This window comes from Impatiens glandulifera, chromosome 5 (assembly GCF_907164915.1).
Source record: "Impatiens glandulifera chromosome 5, dImpGla2.1, whole genome shotgun sequence".
Classification (NCBI taxonomy): Eukaryota; Viridiplantae; Streptophyta; class Magnoliopsida; order Ericales; family Balsaminaceae; genus Impatiens; species Impatiens glandulifera.
In genome coordinates this window covers 8,025,792-8,038,947 of record NC_061866.1, presented here as the reverse complement: position 1 = coordinate 8,038,947, position 13,156 = coordinate 8,025,792, and the positions used below count along the sequence as shown (strand labels likewise).

Below are 13,156 nucleotides of genomic sequence, written 5' to 3'. Positions count from 1 at the left end.
TATTGATAATCGTTGAAAAATATGTTTGTCATTACGTATAGTTGTTTTTATTGACCGTATCAAATATAGAGAATGATTAAAAAGTGATGAAAATATGTTAAAAGATTTTTGTTTATGATTAGAAATAAGGGGTTAAATTCGTCTTTTCGAAATTTTATGCGGTGACGTCATCTGAATAATTTTTATGTGAGACATTGTTACACTTTTTCAATAAAATTAGCCCGATTGATCTCTATTGGAAAAAATTATGGGAGTCTAAGATGCCTACCAAGATTTATTTTTTGTTGGAGTGTTATTCACAACAGAATTCTCACTGACGATAAATTTATGAAAAAAATACATGATTATTGTGAGTTATTGTTGTATGTGTTACAAAGAGGTTGAGATAGTTTCGCATCTACTTTTACATTGCCACGTTGTTGCAAGTCTATGAAGTTTTTTGTGGAATCTGACTGGATTTCAATGAGTTATGTCGGAAACCGTTAGTGGTTATTTGGAAACATGGATTGAGGCGACTAAAAATGCGAGATTTAGAATATGGGTCTTTATCTCTATAATTTCCTGGTGGACTATTTGGTTGGAAAGAAATCGGAAAACACTTAACAACGAAAGTAAGTTATTAATGATTATTCACAATGTCATTATCATGACGATGTCAGAGATTAGATCTGAAAATATGTGGATTCGTGTGGAGATCTTATTGCTCTTCTTGAAGATTTTCGAGTCAATTAATTATTGTAATGTATTCAATTTGTACATAACTTTTTTTCATGTTATGCTTTTATCCTTAAACTATTTTTTTATTAAATAGATCATTTAAAAAAATTACTAGACTTTCCATTTATGATAGACATGTAGGACATAGCCTTGATGACCATTTCTTAGAGTGTAACCAAGCACTGAACCCTGAAAAATAAATATATGATTTTTTTATTTAGTTTTTTTGAGAAATAAACTAAAGTGGCGACTCTAAACTCAATTAGATCGATTTGTCCGCGAATGGATCGATCTACGACGTATACGTGCCAATTTGAAAAAACATACGCTAGAGAATTCTATTTTCCATTTCTCATCCATTATATTTTCATCTTTTTCGGGGTGCAGAGGAAAGTAAGTTAAGGAGTTCTCTAAAATAGCTAGCCTGAATAACACAAAAAAAAATTCTCCAAAAATAGTGCACGGGTCGAGTCTACCATAAAAGGTCGATCAATTTCAGATTGCACGAACCACCCTTAAGGACGGGCCTTCGGAAAACAATCTAATTGGAGATTCTAACCAAACTGGAAAAAAAAAAGTGAATGTGGACTGTAAAAAAAACGCATACATTCTCAAACCAAGTACATTAATTATATTTTGACTCGTGTTGATATGCATTAATCCAAACCACTACACTCCGGTTTCCTCGTGTTCCTCCTTGTCTCAAAATGATGGGAATCACTACCTAATCCTACTATATATCGAAGTATCTCTTCAATACTTTACAATCTGATCTGCAAACCGAGCTGGTTAGTTTATGTAATCACCCATCACAAGCATTTTGTATTATCTTCATCGATTTCCTTATAATGGCATTTTCTTCCGTCAGACTCAAAACCTTACACTAATTGTCTATTCTCATGCAAATTGGGCTGGTTGTCCTGATCATGCTCGGTGCTCTACGACATAATATGGTATATTTCTAGGAGATAACCCTATTTCATGGAAATCTAAGAAACAATAAGTGATAACTCGCTCAAACACTGAATTTGAATATCACACACTTACTTGCATATGCGACTCTAGAACTATGTTAGCTTCAATCATTTCTTGGGGAACTAAAATTTCTCTACCATCTCTGCCAATCTTGTGATGTGACAATATTAGAATGGTATTTTTATCGACCAATCCAATTTTTCATGCTTGAACTAAACACATTGAAATTAATTTACATTTTATTTCCTGAAGAGTTGTCAACAAGTTACTAATCATCAAATACATTTCTACGAAGACCAAATTGCATATATTTTTACGGAAAGGTCCCTCAACGTTCTATATTTTTTCGAGTACCTTCCAGTTTCTCCCAATTTTGCTTGCGGGGATGTTAGAGAATAAAATAATAAAACTCCGAGGGCTATAATAAATGAATTAATAAACTTAATATATTTAAGATAAGAATTATCTATTAAATATATAAAAATTAATCTTTTTGGAATCATAAGTAAAGTGCAGCCTGTGTAGGCTATATAGTATGTTTAGGTAAGTATATAAATAATATAAAAGAAAGAAGCAAAACTGCTAGAACCTAAATTATATCTCTATCCTCTTCATTCAAGTTCTTGCTTATCTTGTTTAGTTTCTTTCTCATTCTAGTTTTGGGAACTTTAGGGAATGTCCATTGTTTTCAAGTATTAATACGTAGGTTTCTGTTTAGTCTCTCACTGAAGGATGGTCTGGTTCTAGGATTTCGATGGATCAAGAACATGTCCAAATTACTGAAAGAGAACTGTAGATACAAAATTCTGTAGAGATTCCCGATTAATTTTTCCACTTTTGAGCATTTGATTCCTCTTTGGGAGATGATTATAGTATTGGACTTTGAACGAAAAGTAAAGTTGATGATTCAATGGTGTTGACAATAACACTAGAAAACATATGTTACATTTTGGTCTATGTGACTCTTTTCACTTGACATTCTGGTGAGATAAGGAGACATATAAAATTGTAATAGCTCAAAAATAAATATTACATAATTTATTATAAGTTAATGAATACAAGAAATACTAATCATTACATAATTTATCTGTCAAAATCAAATCAAGATACAACAAATAGTCCAACATTAACATAATCATAAGTGAAACCCGCTTAGAAAAAAAAAAATAGACAACACCAACAAATCAAAAACCAATCATTGACGAAAATCATTTATCCACAAGAAAATGAAAACTGCAAACTAGATTATCACATTCACACTACTAAACTATTATAATTTCTTCTTGCACATGATTGAATCTCTTCATAAATCACAACTAGTGCAATTATAAAGACATAGTCAACACCAGTATAAACATTAACCAAGTATTTGTTACTCATAAAACCAATGTGATTGTGCATCTGCAATTTAATCAAACCAAACCAAATCAAATCAATCCATCCAATCAATTTATAATATTATAGAAAATCACTTACCTGAGCAATAACGATGTTTTTAGTATTTCCAACATATATCTTATTTTTACAGATCTTGAAATCACAAAAATCATTTTCCTTTGGATTGGTAGCCATGAAAATATCATATTCAGTATTTATTAGGAACATAGAAGACCTCTTCACGCTAAATAACAGATTCTTATATTCTGTATTGTCTCCCCTGAAAACTTCCCATCTTGAATGCATGTTCATACCCTGAAAAATGTAATTTTTTTTTTGAAAAATACAACACATAGATATGTGGTTGGAAAAAGATATAATAAAGTAAAAACGTACACTTTGCTGAAGAGTGAGGATGGTGTTTCCGGCGGGATAAGGGAGGAAGAGACGGCGACGGAAGCCGAAGAAGTTCCCTGTCACCTAAAACAAGATTGCCTCATTAACGCCAATGACGAGATTCTATTTTATGGAGATATTAATAATGTTTTGTTATAATTCAAATTTAATAACTACTTATATCTATTACTTGGAAAAACAAATTCCGTTTAATGTAAAAACATACACTTGGGTAAAGAGCAAGGAAGGTGTTTATGGAAGGATCAAGGAAGATGCGACCGAGATGGATGGATCCGATGTTTTCTGTCACATGAAACAAAAACTCCCCATTAACACGATTGACTGCGTATTTGTGTCTACTTAGGGTGGTGATCAGGTTATGTTTTATGATGATATCAATTGGGTAAGGTGAACAAAATTGAGGGTACACGACTGAGATCTCGCCGGAGCTGGATGTCGACGCCATAAATAATCACTGTCTGGTTTTAAGTAAGATTGACCTATTTGTATTTGGTCTTTTGGAACTTGTTTCTTAATCCACATTTATAATTTCACGGTTCTTATTAAACTTGGTCATAAAATATTAGAGAAGACCATAATTAATAGAAGAAGGTGACCCACCTTCTATATATATATTTATATTCTTTAATGTTTGGATGGTCAAACTATTTATTTATTTTATTACCTCTGCAACTTGTATTATATATATATATATATATATATATGAAAATACTAAATAAATAATTACATTATTTTAAAACTATTTTATTATAATTTTTATTTTTGTAACACACAAAGTATAGTTGCACTAGTAAAAAAAGGACATTTACCGACGGTTTTTCCCGAAGGTTTTGTAAACCTCTCCTAAATACTCCCGAGAGGAACAAATCCTTCGGGATTAAAAATGGATTCCGAGTGGGGTGTAAAACCTTCGGGTTTATTCATTATTACCGAGAGTTCTACAAAGAACTTTCGGTTTTAACCTTCCCAAAAAACCCAAAAAAATTCTAAGTGTTGGATGTGGGTTAATTGCGAAGGTTTTTGTCAAAACCTTCGGTTTTGAAATCCCTTGGTTTTTTAATTCCGAAAGTTTTACAAAGAACCTTCGGTTTTGCTCATTAAAAAAAAATTATAATTTTTGAAATTGTTTTTTCCGAAGGTTATTTAATAAACCCTCGGTTTTGACTAATATCAAAACCGAAAGTTTTATAAAACCTTCGGCCTCAACCTCTATAAATACAAACCCTAACCCTTCTCTTTTTCATTCCGCTTCTCTCCTTTCTCTCTCTTCCGCCTCCGCCGCCGCCTGCCTCCTCCAAGCCGCGGGTTCTTCTCCTCTCTTCAGGTAATTTGTTTGATTTGGTTTTTTTGTTTTGTTTATTGTAAGATTTAGATTTTTCTTAAGTTTGTATATATATATATTGTAGATCTAGATTTATGTTAGTTTACAATTTTTTGTTTGATGAATATATATATATATATACATATATCTGAAATGCATTTAGGATATGGGTGATGATTCGACATGGAAGAGACTTCGGCGTACACCGGAGAAACTGCATCTGTGTTACCAGAATCTGATAACACAATCAGAAATTGCGGCACGTGAGGAAGATGTCAGAAAGATGACGCTGGAAATGGAACAAATCCGACTAAGGGATGCCGAAAGAGGTCGTTTGCTCAGTGAAATCAAAGCGGACCGGACCGAAATGTCTCAGAGATTAGAGAATCTCGAACAGGAACTTGTCTTGTTGAGGAGTCGACTGAATCAACCACCCCCTCCTTCCACCCCATCTAATAATTAATTTCTAGATTTATTATGGATTTATTATGGATTTATTATGGGTTTATGACAGTTATGTTTTAATATTTATGAATTATTGTTATTATGTTTGTTTGGTTTGGTTGAATATGTTTTAAATAATTATGTTTTTGTTGACTTTTAATCTTTTTTTTAAAAAAAAAACCGCATCGCCAAAACCGAAGGTTTATTTGAAAACCTTCGGTTTTGACCTTACATTAAAAAAATCATAGGGTAAAAACCGAAGGTTTTCAAATAAACCTTCGGTTTTGACCTTACATTAAAAAATCAGATTTTTTTCTAAGTATGGGGAAGGGTAAAAACCGAAGGTTTTCAAGTAAACCTTCGGTTTTGACCTAGCATTAAAAAAATCAGATTTTTTTCTAAGTATGGGGAAGAGTAAAAACCGAAGGTTTTCAAGTAAACCTTCGGTTTTGACCTAGCATTAAAAAAATCAGATTTTTTTTCTGAGTATGGGGAAGGGTAAAAACCGAAGGTTTTCAAATAAACCTTCGGTTTTGACCTTACATTAAAAAAATCAGATTTTTTTCTAAGTATGGGGAAGGGTTAAAACCGAAGGTTTATTTGAAAACCTTCGGTTTTGACCTTACATTAAAAAAATCAAATTTTTTTCTAAGTATGGGGAAGGGTAAAAACCGAAGGTTTTCAAATAAACCTTCGGTTTTGACCTTACATTAAAAAAATCAGATTTTTTCTAAGTATGGGGAAGGGTTAAAACCGAAGGTTTTCAAGTAAACCTTCGGTTTTGACCTAGCATTAAAAAAATCAGATTTTTTTCTAAGTATGGGGAAGGTTAAAAACCGAAGGTTTTCAAATAAACCTTCGGTTTTGACCTTACATTAAAAAAATCAGATTTTTTTCTAAGTATGGGGAAGGGTAAAAACCGAAGGTTTTCAAATAAACCTTCGGTTTTGACCTTACATTAAAAAAATCAGATTTTTTCTAAGTATGGGGAAGGGTTAAAACCGAAGGTTTTCAAGTAAACCTTCGGTTTTGACCTAGCATTAAAAAAATCATATTTTTTTCTAAGTATGGGTAAGGGTAAAAACCGAAGGTTTTCAAATAAACCTTCGGTTTTGACCTTACATTAAAAAAAATCAGATTTTTTTCTAAGTATGGGGAAGGGTAAAAACCGAAGGTTTATTTGAAAACCTTCGGTTTTGACCTTACATTAAAAAAATCAGATTTTTTTCTAAGTATGGGGAAGGGTAAAAACCGAAGGTTTCCAAATAAACCTTCGGTTTTGACCTTACATTAAAAAAATCAGATTTTTTTTCTAAGTATGGGGAAGGGTAAAAACCGAAGGTTTCCAAATAAACCTTCGGTTTTGACCTTACATTAAAAAAATCAGATTTTTTTCTAAGTATGGGGAAGGGTAAAAACCGAAGGTTTTCAAATAAACCTTCGGTTTTGACCTTACATTAAAAAAATCAGATTTTTTTCTAAGTATGGGGAAGGGTAAAAACTGAAGGTTTTCAAATAAACCTTCGGTTTTGACCTTATATTAAAAAAAATCAGATTTTTTCTAAGTATGGGGAAGGGTAAAAACCGAAGGTTTTCAAATAAACCTTCGGTTTTGACCTTACATTAAAAAAATCAGATTTTTTTCTAAGTATGGGGAAGGGTAAAAACCGAAGGTTTTCAAATAAACCTTCGGTTTTGACAATTCCCAAAAACAAGGTCAAGACCGAGAGATATATTTAAAATCTTCGCAAATACACATCAAAACCAAAAGTTAATTTTATAACTTTCGGTTTTAACACTACCTAGTTTGTTCAATTATTTTGTTTTTAACCCACTAATCTTAACTTCTAACTAATATAATCAATTTCGTGTTGTATTTTAAAAATTAATATTGTGTTTCATGTTCACATATTTATGATTGTGTTTGATTATTATAGAGAAGTCTATATGAATGTTCATGTTTGATTATCTTATGAATGTAGGTAATGTTTGATCAAATGGATTGTGCAATATTTTGAATACATCAAATGTGGTAAATTAATATTGTTATAGGTCATTAGAAGGTGAAAAACCAAAGAATTTAACCTTTTGTCAAGTGATAATTCCGAAAGTTATATAATTAACTTTCGGAAATAACCATCAAAACCGAAAGTTTTCTATAAACTTTCGGATTTTACATTTTCTCAAGAACGAGGGTTTTATATAAACCCTTCGGTTTTGATGGATATTTCCGAAAGTTAATTATATAACTTTCGGAATTATCATTTCACAAAATTGTAAAATTCATTGGTTTTCTACCTTCCAATCTAGACTACTAAATAATATAATCAAGTGTGTGTTTTTATTTTAAAAATTTTAATTGTCTTTAATGTTAAAATGTTTATGAATGTGTTTGATTATATATAGAAGTGTATATGAATGTTTATGTTTGATTATCCTATGTATTTGTGTAATGTTTGATCATATGGATTGGGAAATGTTTTAAGGATATCAAATGTGTTAAATTAATGTTGTTCAACGTTATTAGAAAGTGAGAATTCAAATAATTTAACAAGTTCTCATGTTGTAAAACCGAAAGTTAAATATATAACTTTCGGAAATATGCATAAAAAACGAAAGATTTACCAAAGCCTCTCGTTTTTGTGTATTTAAATTTAATTCTAAAAATGTATTTAAACATTAAAAACCGAGAGTTATATTAAAAATCTCGGAATTTGAACATTATAAAACCGAGGGTTGTATATAAAACTCTCGGGTTCTATAAGGGTATAACCGAGAGGTTTATACACAACTCTCGGGTTTTAATAACGGTAAAACCGAGAGTTCTTTATACAACTCTCGGAAATGACATCCTAAAATTAAAAAAGCGCCTCTTCCTCTTCTTTTTCCCGATTTCATTTCTCTCTTCTCCTCTCATCTCCGCCGCCCTCTTCTCTCTCCCCGACGAACAAGCAGACACGAAGACCACCGAACATCTTGCGCCGCCGCCCTGCCGAAGACCACCGAAGCTGTTGAAGAATCGCCCTCTGCCGCCGCCGCCGAAACTTGAAGAATCTCTGCCGTCGCCGCCGCCGCCGCCCTGCAAGGTTAGTTTAGGGTTTTATTTTGAAAGTAGGTTAGATTAGTGTTAGATTGTTGCAATTAGGTTAGATTAATTTTAGATTCTTGTTAGATTTTTCAGATTAGATTAGATTATTGTTAGATTTTTGAAATTAGGTTAGATTGAAGTTAGATTTTTGTTAGATTGTTGCAATTAGGTTAGATTATTGTTAGATATTTGTTAGATTTTTGTTAGATTTGTATGTTAGGTATTTTGTTTGATATTAGGTTATTTGTTTGATTTTAGGTTATTTGTTTGATTTTAGGTTATATTTGTTTGATTGGGTTGAAAATTTGGTTGATTTTGGTTAGTTTAGGTTATATTGAATTGTTACATTAGGTTTATATTATTGTTAGATTGATTAGTTTAGATTATGTATTGGATTTGATTTTTGTAATTGGTTGTTGGATTTGATTTTAGGTTATATTGAGTTTGGTTGTATGATTTTGTTAGATAATGTTAGATTAGGTTGAAAATATGTTTGATTTTGGTTAGTTTAGGTTTTGGTTGAATGTTTGTTGGTTTGATTGTTATTTAATTGAGGTTTGATTTAGGTTAGATATGATTGAAGTTTAGGTTAGAATTTTAGGTTAAAATTTTAATTTTTGCTAGATTGATGTTTGATTGGAGTTTGATTTGATTAGATTTATTGGTTTGAATATTTGGTTATATTAATGTTGGTTATTGTTATTAGGTTAGGATTAGGAATTTAAGTCGCCCGCTGCCCGCTCGTCGATCTACATTCGCTGCTCTTCTTCGTCGCTCTATTTGTGCAAGGTTAGTTCTTGTTGGTTTATTATATGGTTAGGTTAGTTTCATGTTTGATTTATGTTAGATTTGAAGTATGTTAGATTAGGTATTATGTTAGATTAGGTATTATGTTTGATTTATGTTAGATTATGTTAGATTATGTTAGATTAGATTATGTTTGAAATGTGTATGAATGAAATAATGTTGAATTATAATTTAAATAGGTTTTGAAATGTGTATGAATGAAATAATGTTAGAATATATGTATGTTTAGATTTAAGTTAGATTTATGTTAGGAGAAGGTCCAAGTATGTACTCGTCTATGTATGTCTGGTGTAAAGTAAACGGATTCAAATTCTGTACAGAAAAACACGACGAAGGTTTGACAACTCAAAATAGTGGGGTGGTTGTTGAGGGGTACAATGGATCTGAAACTATGTCGTACTACGGAGTTTTGACGGATATAATCGAATTACAATACTATTCTCACAAACGAGTTGTTTTATTCAAGTGTAAGTGGTTTGATACACACTCGGGGGAACTAGGAGTGAAAGTGGATAAATATGGCTTCGTAAGTGTAAATGTAAACCGAATATTGAAAACGCAAAGTCAAGACCCATATATATTGGCGAGTCAAGCAAAACAAGTATTCTACGCCCCTGATATGTCAGCCCGACCCGGTTGGAAGATTGTGACAAAAATAAAACCGCGGTTTACAAACATATAGTTCAGATTAATTAATTAGGTAGATTTAATTATGTTTTTAACTTTATATTCATTTTTATTACTACTTTATTTCAAGTATTCACTCATTTTTATTAATGGTGTGAATTAAGAATGTCTGAAGCTCCTAAAACAACTTGGAAGAGTATGAGGAAGACACCCAAGAAATTGGATAAGAGTTACCAAAACCTACTTGCCCAATCCGAGTCGTTAAAGCAACGAGAATCGTCTTCGAGAGACCAACCACCGATTCATGTGGTCCCGATAGCTACTGCGCCTCCCCGAACATACGAGACTAAAGACGATATTGATGACTTCGCATAGTATATAGAGAGCACATTCGCTGATAACCTGCCTACCGATGAGGCTGAAGACGAGGGTCTTGAGGAGCCTATCGAGGAGCAGGATGACGAGGAGGAGCACGGGACCACTCCCGACCCATCATCGACAGGTATTTCGTTTACAAATTAGTTAGTGTTTCAATTGATTGACATATTTAATTAAGATTTTGATAATTTTGAAGAATCTTCTGCCCGCAAGAGACGGGGGAAGAACAAGAATATTGCGCTGTCTAAGAGGCTAGCGGGGACGAGGATCCCTCTAACGTTTAGACAGAAGGATGGGAGGCCAGGCGGTACAGATGTGGGAAGAACACGGTGGTCTAGACATGTGGGGTCGATTATCCGGGACCCCGCAGCCGTCTCACACCGTCTTCTCAAGTGGAAGGCTTTAAGTGCAGACCAATTGGATTCACTGTGGATTGCTATCAAGGTAATACTTATAACTTGATTATACATTACGTCATTAAATAATTATTTGTAACATTTGGTTGTTATTTATTTCAGGATCCGTTCGAAGCGACTAATGGTGACATTGAGTCTTTTCGAAAGACGGGGTTGGGACACGCCAATCAGATATGGGATAGATGGCGGTCGGATTTGAACAAGAATTATATCCGCGTCCACAACGGATACGAGGCGGCGGTACTGGCTAATCCTCCACCGGACTACAATCGAGATGATTGGGAGTTTGTGTGTCGCAACCATTTCTTCACAGAAACGTTTAAGGTACGGTTTCATAATTCAAATAAAAGTTGATATTAATTAATCTAACTTCATTTGTTATTTCAAATACAGAGACACAGTTCTACCAATATGAAGAACCGGAAGAATCTGAAATTCCCTCATCGAACGGGAAGTAGACCGTTTGCACAAATTGAAGACGAGTTGGTAAGTTCATTATTTGTAATAACTTAATATAAAAATTGTTATTAATTATATAAATCATTTATTTCAACAGGCGATTGAAATGGGACGGCCACCGTCTGTAATTGAAGTATTCAAGAGGACCCGTACACCAAAACCGACACAAGAAAACCCAACACCCGTCCCGGACGAACACGTGCAAGAGAAAATTGTAAGTGAATTGAATATGCCTAGTTTTTTATTATAGAAATGATATTTTATTTGAATTGTGCAGGCTGAGATGGAAGAGGTTGTTAGTAACGAACCGGGAATATCGGATTTTGAATTGACGGAGAGGGTGTTCGGACAACAAAAACACGGGGTAGTGTTCGGAATGGGATCAGGCGTCCGGCCCACACACTTTCGTGAGGATCGTCGTAGTGGAAACAGTTCACAGCGAAACAGTGAGCGATTGTTAGAAGAGAATCAAATAATGAAGCTCAAGCTGGAGGAACTGGAGAAGAGAGATGAAGAAAGAAGGCAGAAAATGGAAGAATTGCAATCGGAAAAGCAAGAAATTGTGGAAAGAATGGAGAGGGAGAAGTTAGAGATTACCGAAAAAATGGAGAGGGAGAAGTCAGAGATTACCGAAAAAATGGAGAGGGAGAAGTCAGAGATGAACGCGAGAATGGAGAGAATCGAATTATATATGACGCAACAACCACCTCCTCCCCCCACAAACTAAGGTTGTTTCGATTATGAACATGTTTTCATTATAGTAGTTAAATTTATAACAGATTGTTCGGAATATTTGTTTGGTTTCGAATTTTGTAATGTTCACGATCAATTAATGTGATCGTTTAATGTATGCTGCATTTCTTTTATCATTAATATATTGGTTTGGCTGAACAGGTTTTGGTTAGGTTTTGGTTGCGAGCAAAATAATCCGCACATTTTTAAAAATTTAGGGGAAAAAACCGAAAGTAATATTGAAATCTCTCGGTTTTTCTCTTTTTGGAAAAAACGAGAGATATTAGAAAACTCTCGGTTTTAAGCCAAAGAGAAAACCGAGAGTTATATGACAAACCCTCGGTTTTTATCCTAAAGAGGAAAACCGAGAGTTATTTACAAAACTTTCGGTTTTCCTCTTCGGGTAAAAACCGAGAGTTTTAATATAACTTTCGGTTTTCTTGAAAAGGAGAAAACCGAGAGTTAGTGGAAAACTCTCGGTTTTACAAGAAGAGGAAAACCGAGAGTTATTTACAAAACTTTCGGTTTTAACCGAAGAGGAAAACCGAAAGTTTTGTAAATAACTCTCGGTTTTCCTCTTCGGATAAAACCGAAAGTTCTTTGCAAAACCCTCGATTTTTCCACAGAGAAAAACCGAAAGTTATTTGTAAAAAGAGGAAAACCGAAAGGTCTTTATAAAACCCTCAGTTTTTCCACAAAAGAGGAAAACCGAGAGGTCTTTGTAAAACCCTCGGTTTTTCCAAAAGAGAAAAACCGAAAGTTCTTGTAAAACCCTCGGTTTTTCCACAAAGAGAAAAACCCGAAAGTTTTCATATAACTTTCGGTTTTTCTCTTTATGGAAGTCCCGACAGTGTCAATACCGAGGGATGGCGAGGGTTACTAAAACCTTCGGTAAGGTGTCTTCACCGAAAGTTATAGGGTCAAAACCGAGAGTTTTAACTCTCGGTTTTGACCCCTTTTTCACCAGTGTTGGTCAGATACTTTTTTTTTTAAATAATTAATTTTTAATGAGGTTTATTCAATTTTTAAGGAAATTATTATTTTTTAATTTTAATAATCAAAATCTGCTCTACTATTGAATCCCATTAAAAATTATGAAAATGATAGATTTGATTAAAAAATTATTAATTTTTAGAGTAGCCACTCTATTTAACAAATAAAAAAAATAATCTAAGTGTAAAAATATTATTTTGATTTCAATTATTGTTGAAACTTACTCGTTTCGAATATACAAATAAAATGGGACAATATTAAATATGTAGCCTACAAACACACTTAAACATGCGTATAATTTTACGTCTAACAGACTCAAACTCAGGACCTTATAGTGAGAATATTGAATTATTGTTATCACCAGGTTAAAAAATGGAATTATATATATATATATATATTATTTTG

At 33.0% G+C, this 13,156-nt stretch overlaps 1 protein-coding gene across 1 annotated transcript; it reads right to left on the bottom strand.

Moving 5' to 3' along the window:
• Positions 1-2,946: 2,946 nt before the first annotated feature.
• Positions 2,947-3,931, bottom strand: LOC124938969 (protein LURP-one-related 15-like). Its single transcript, XM_047479489.1, has 4 exons — positions 3,692-3,931; positions 3,466-3,549; positions 3,169-3,384; positions 2,947-3,093 (listed from the first exon to the last, which is right to left on the bottom strand). Exons 1-4 carry the CDS (start codon positions 3,929-3,931, stop codon positions 2,947-2,949), a joined length of 687 nt encoding a protein of 228 aa, XP_047335445.1.
• Between the last annotated feature and the right edge of the window lie 9,225 nt (positions 3,932-13,156).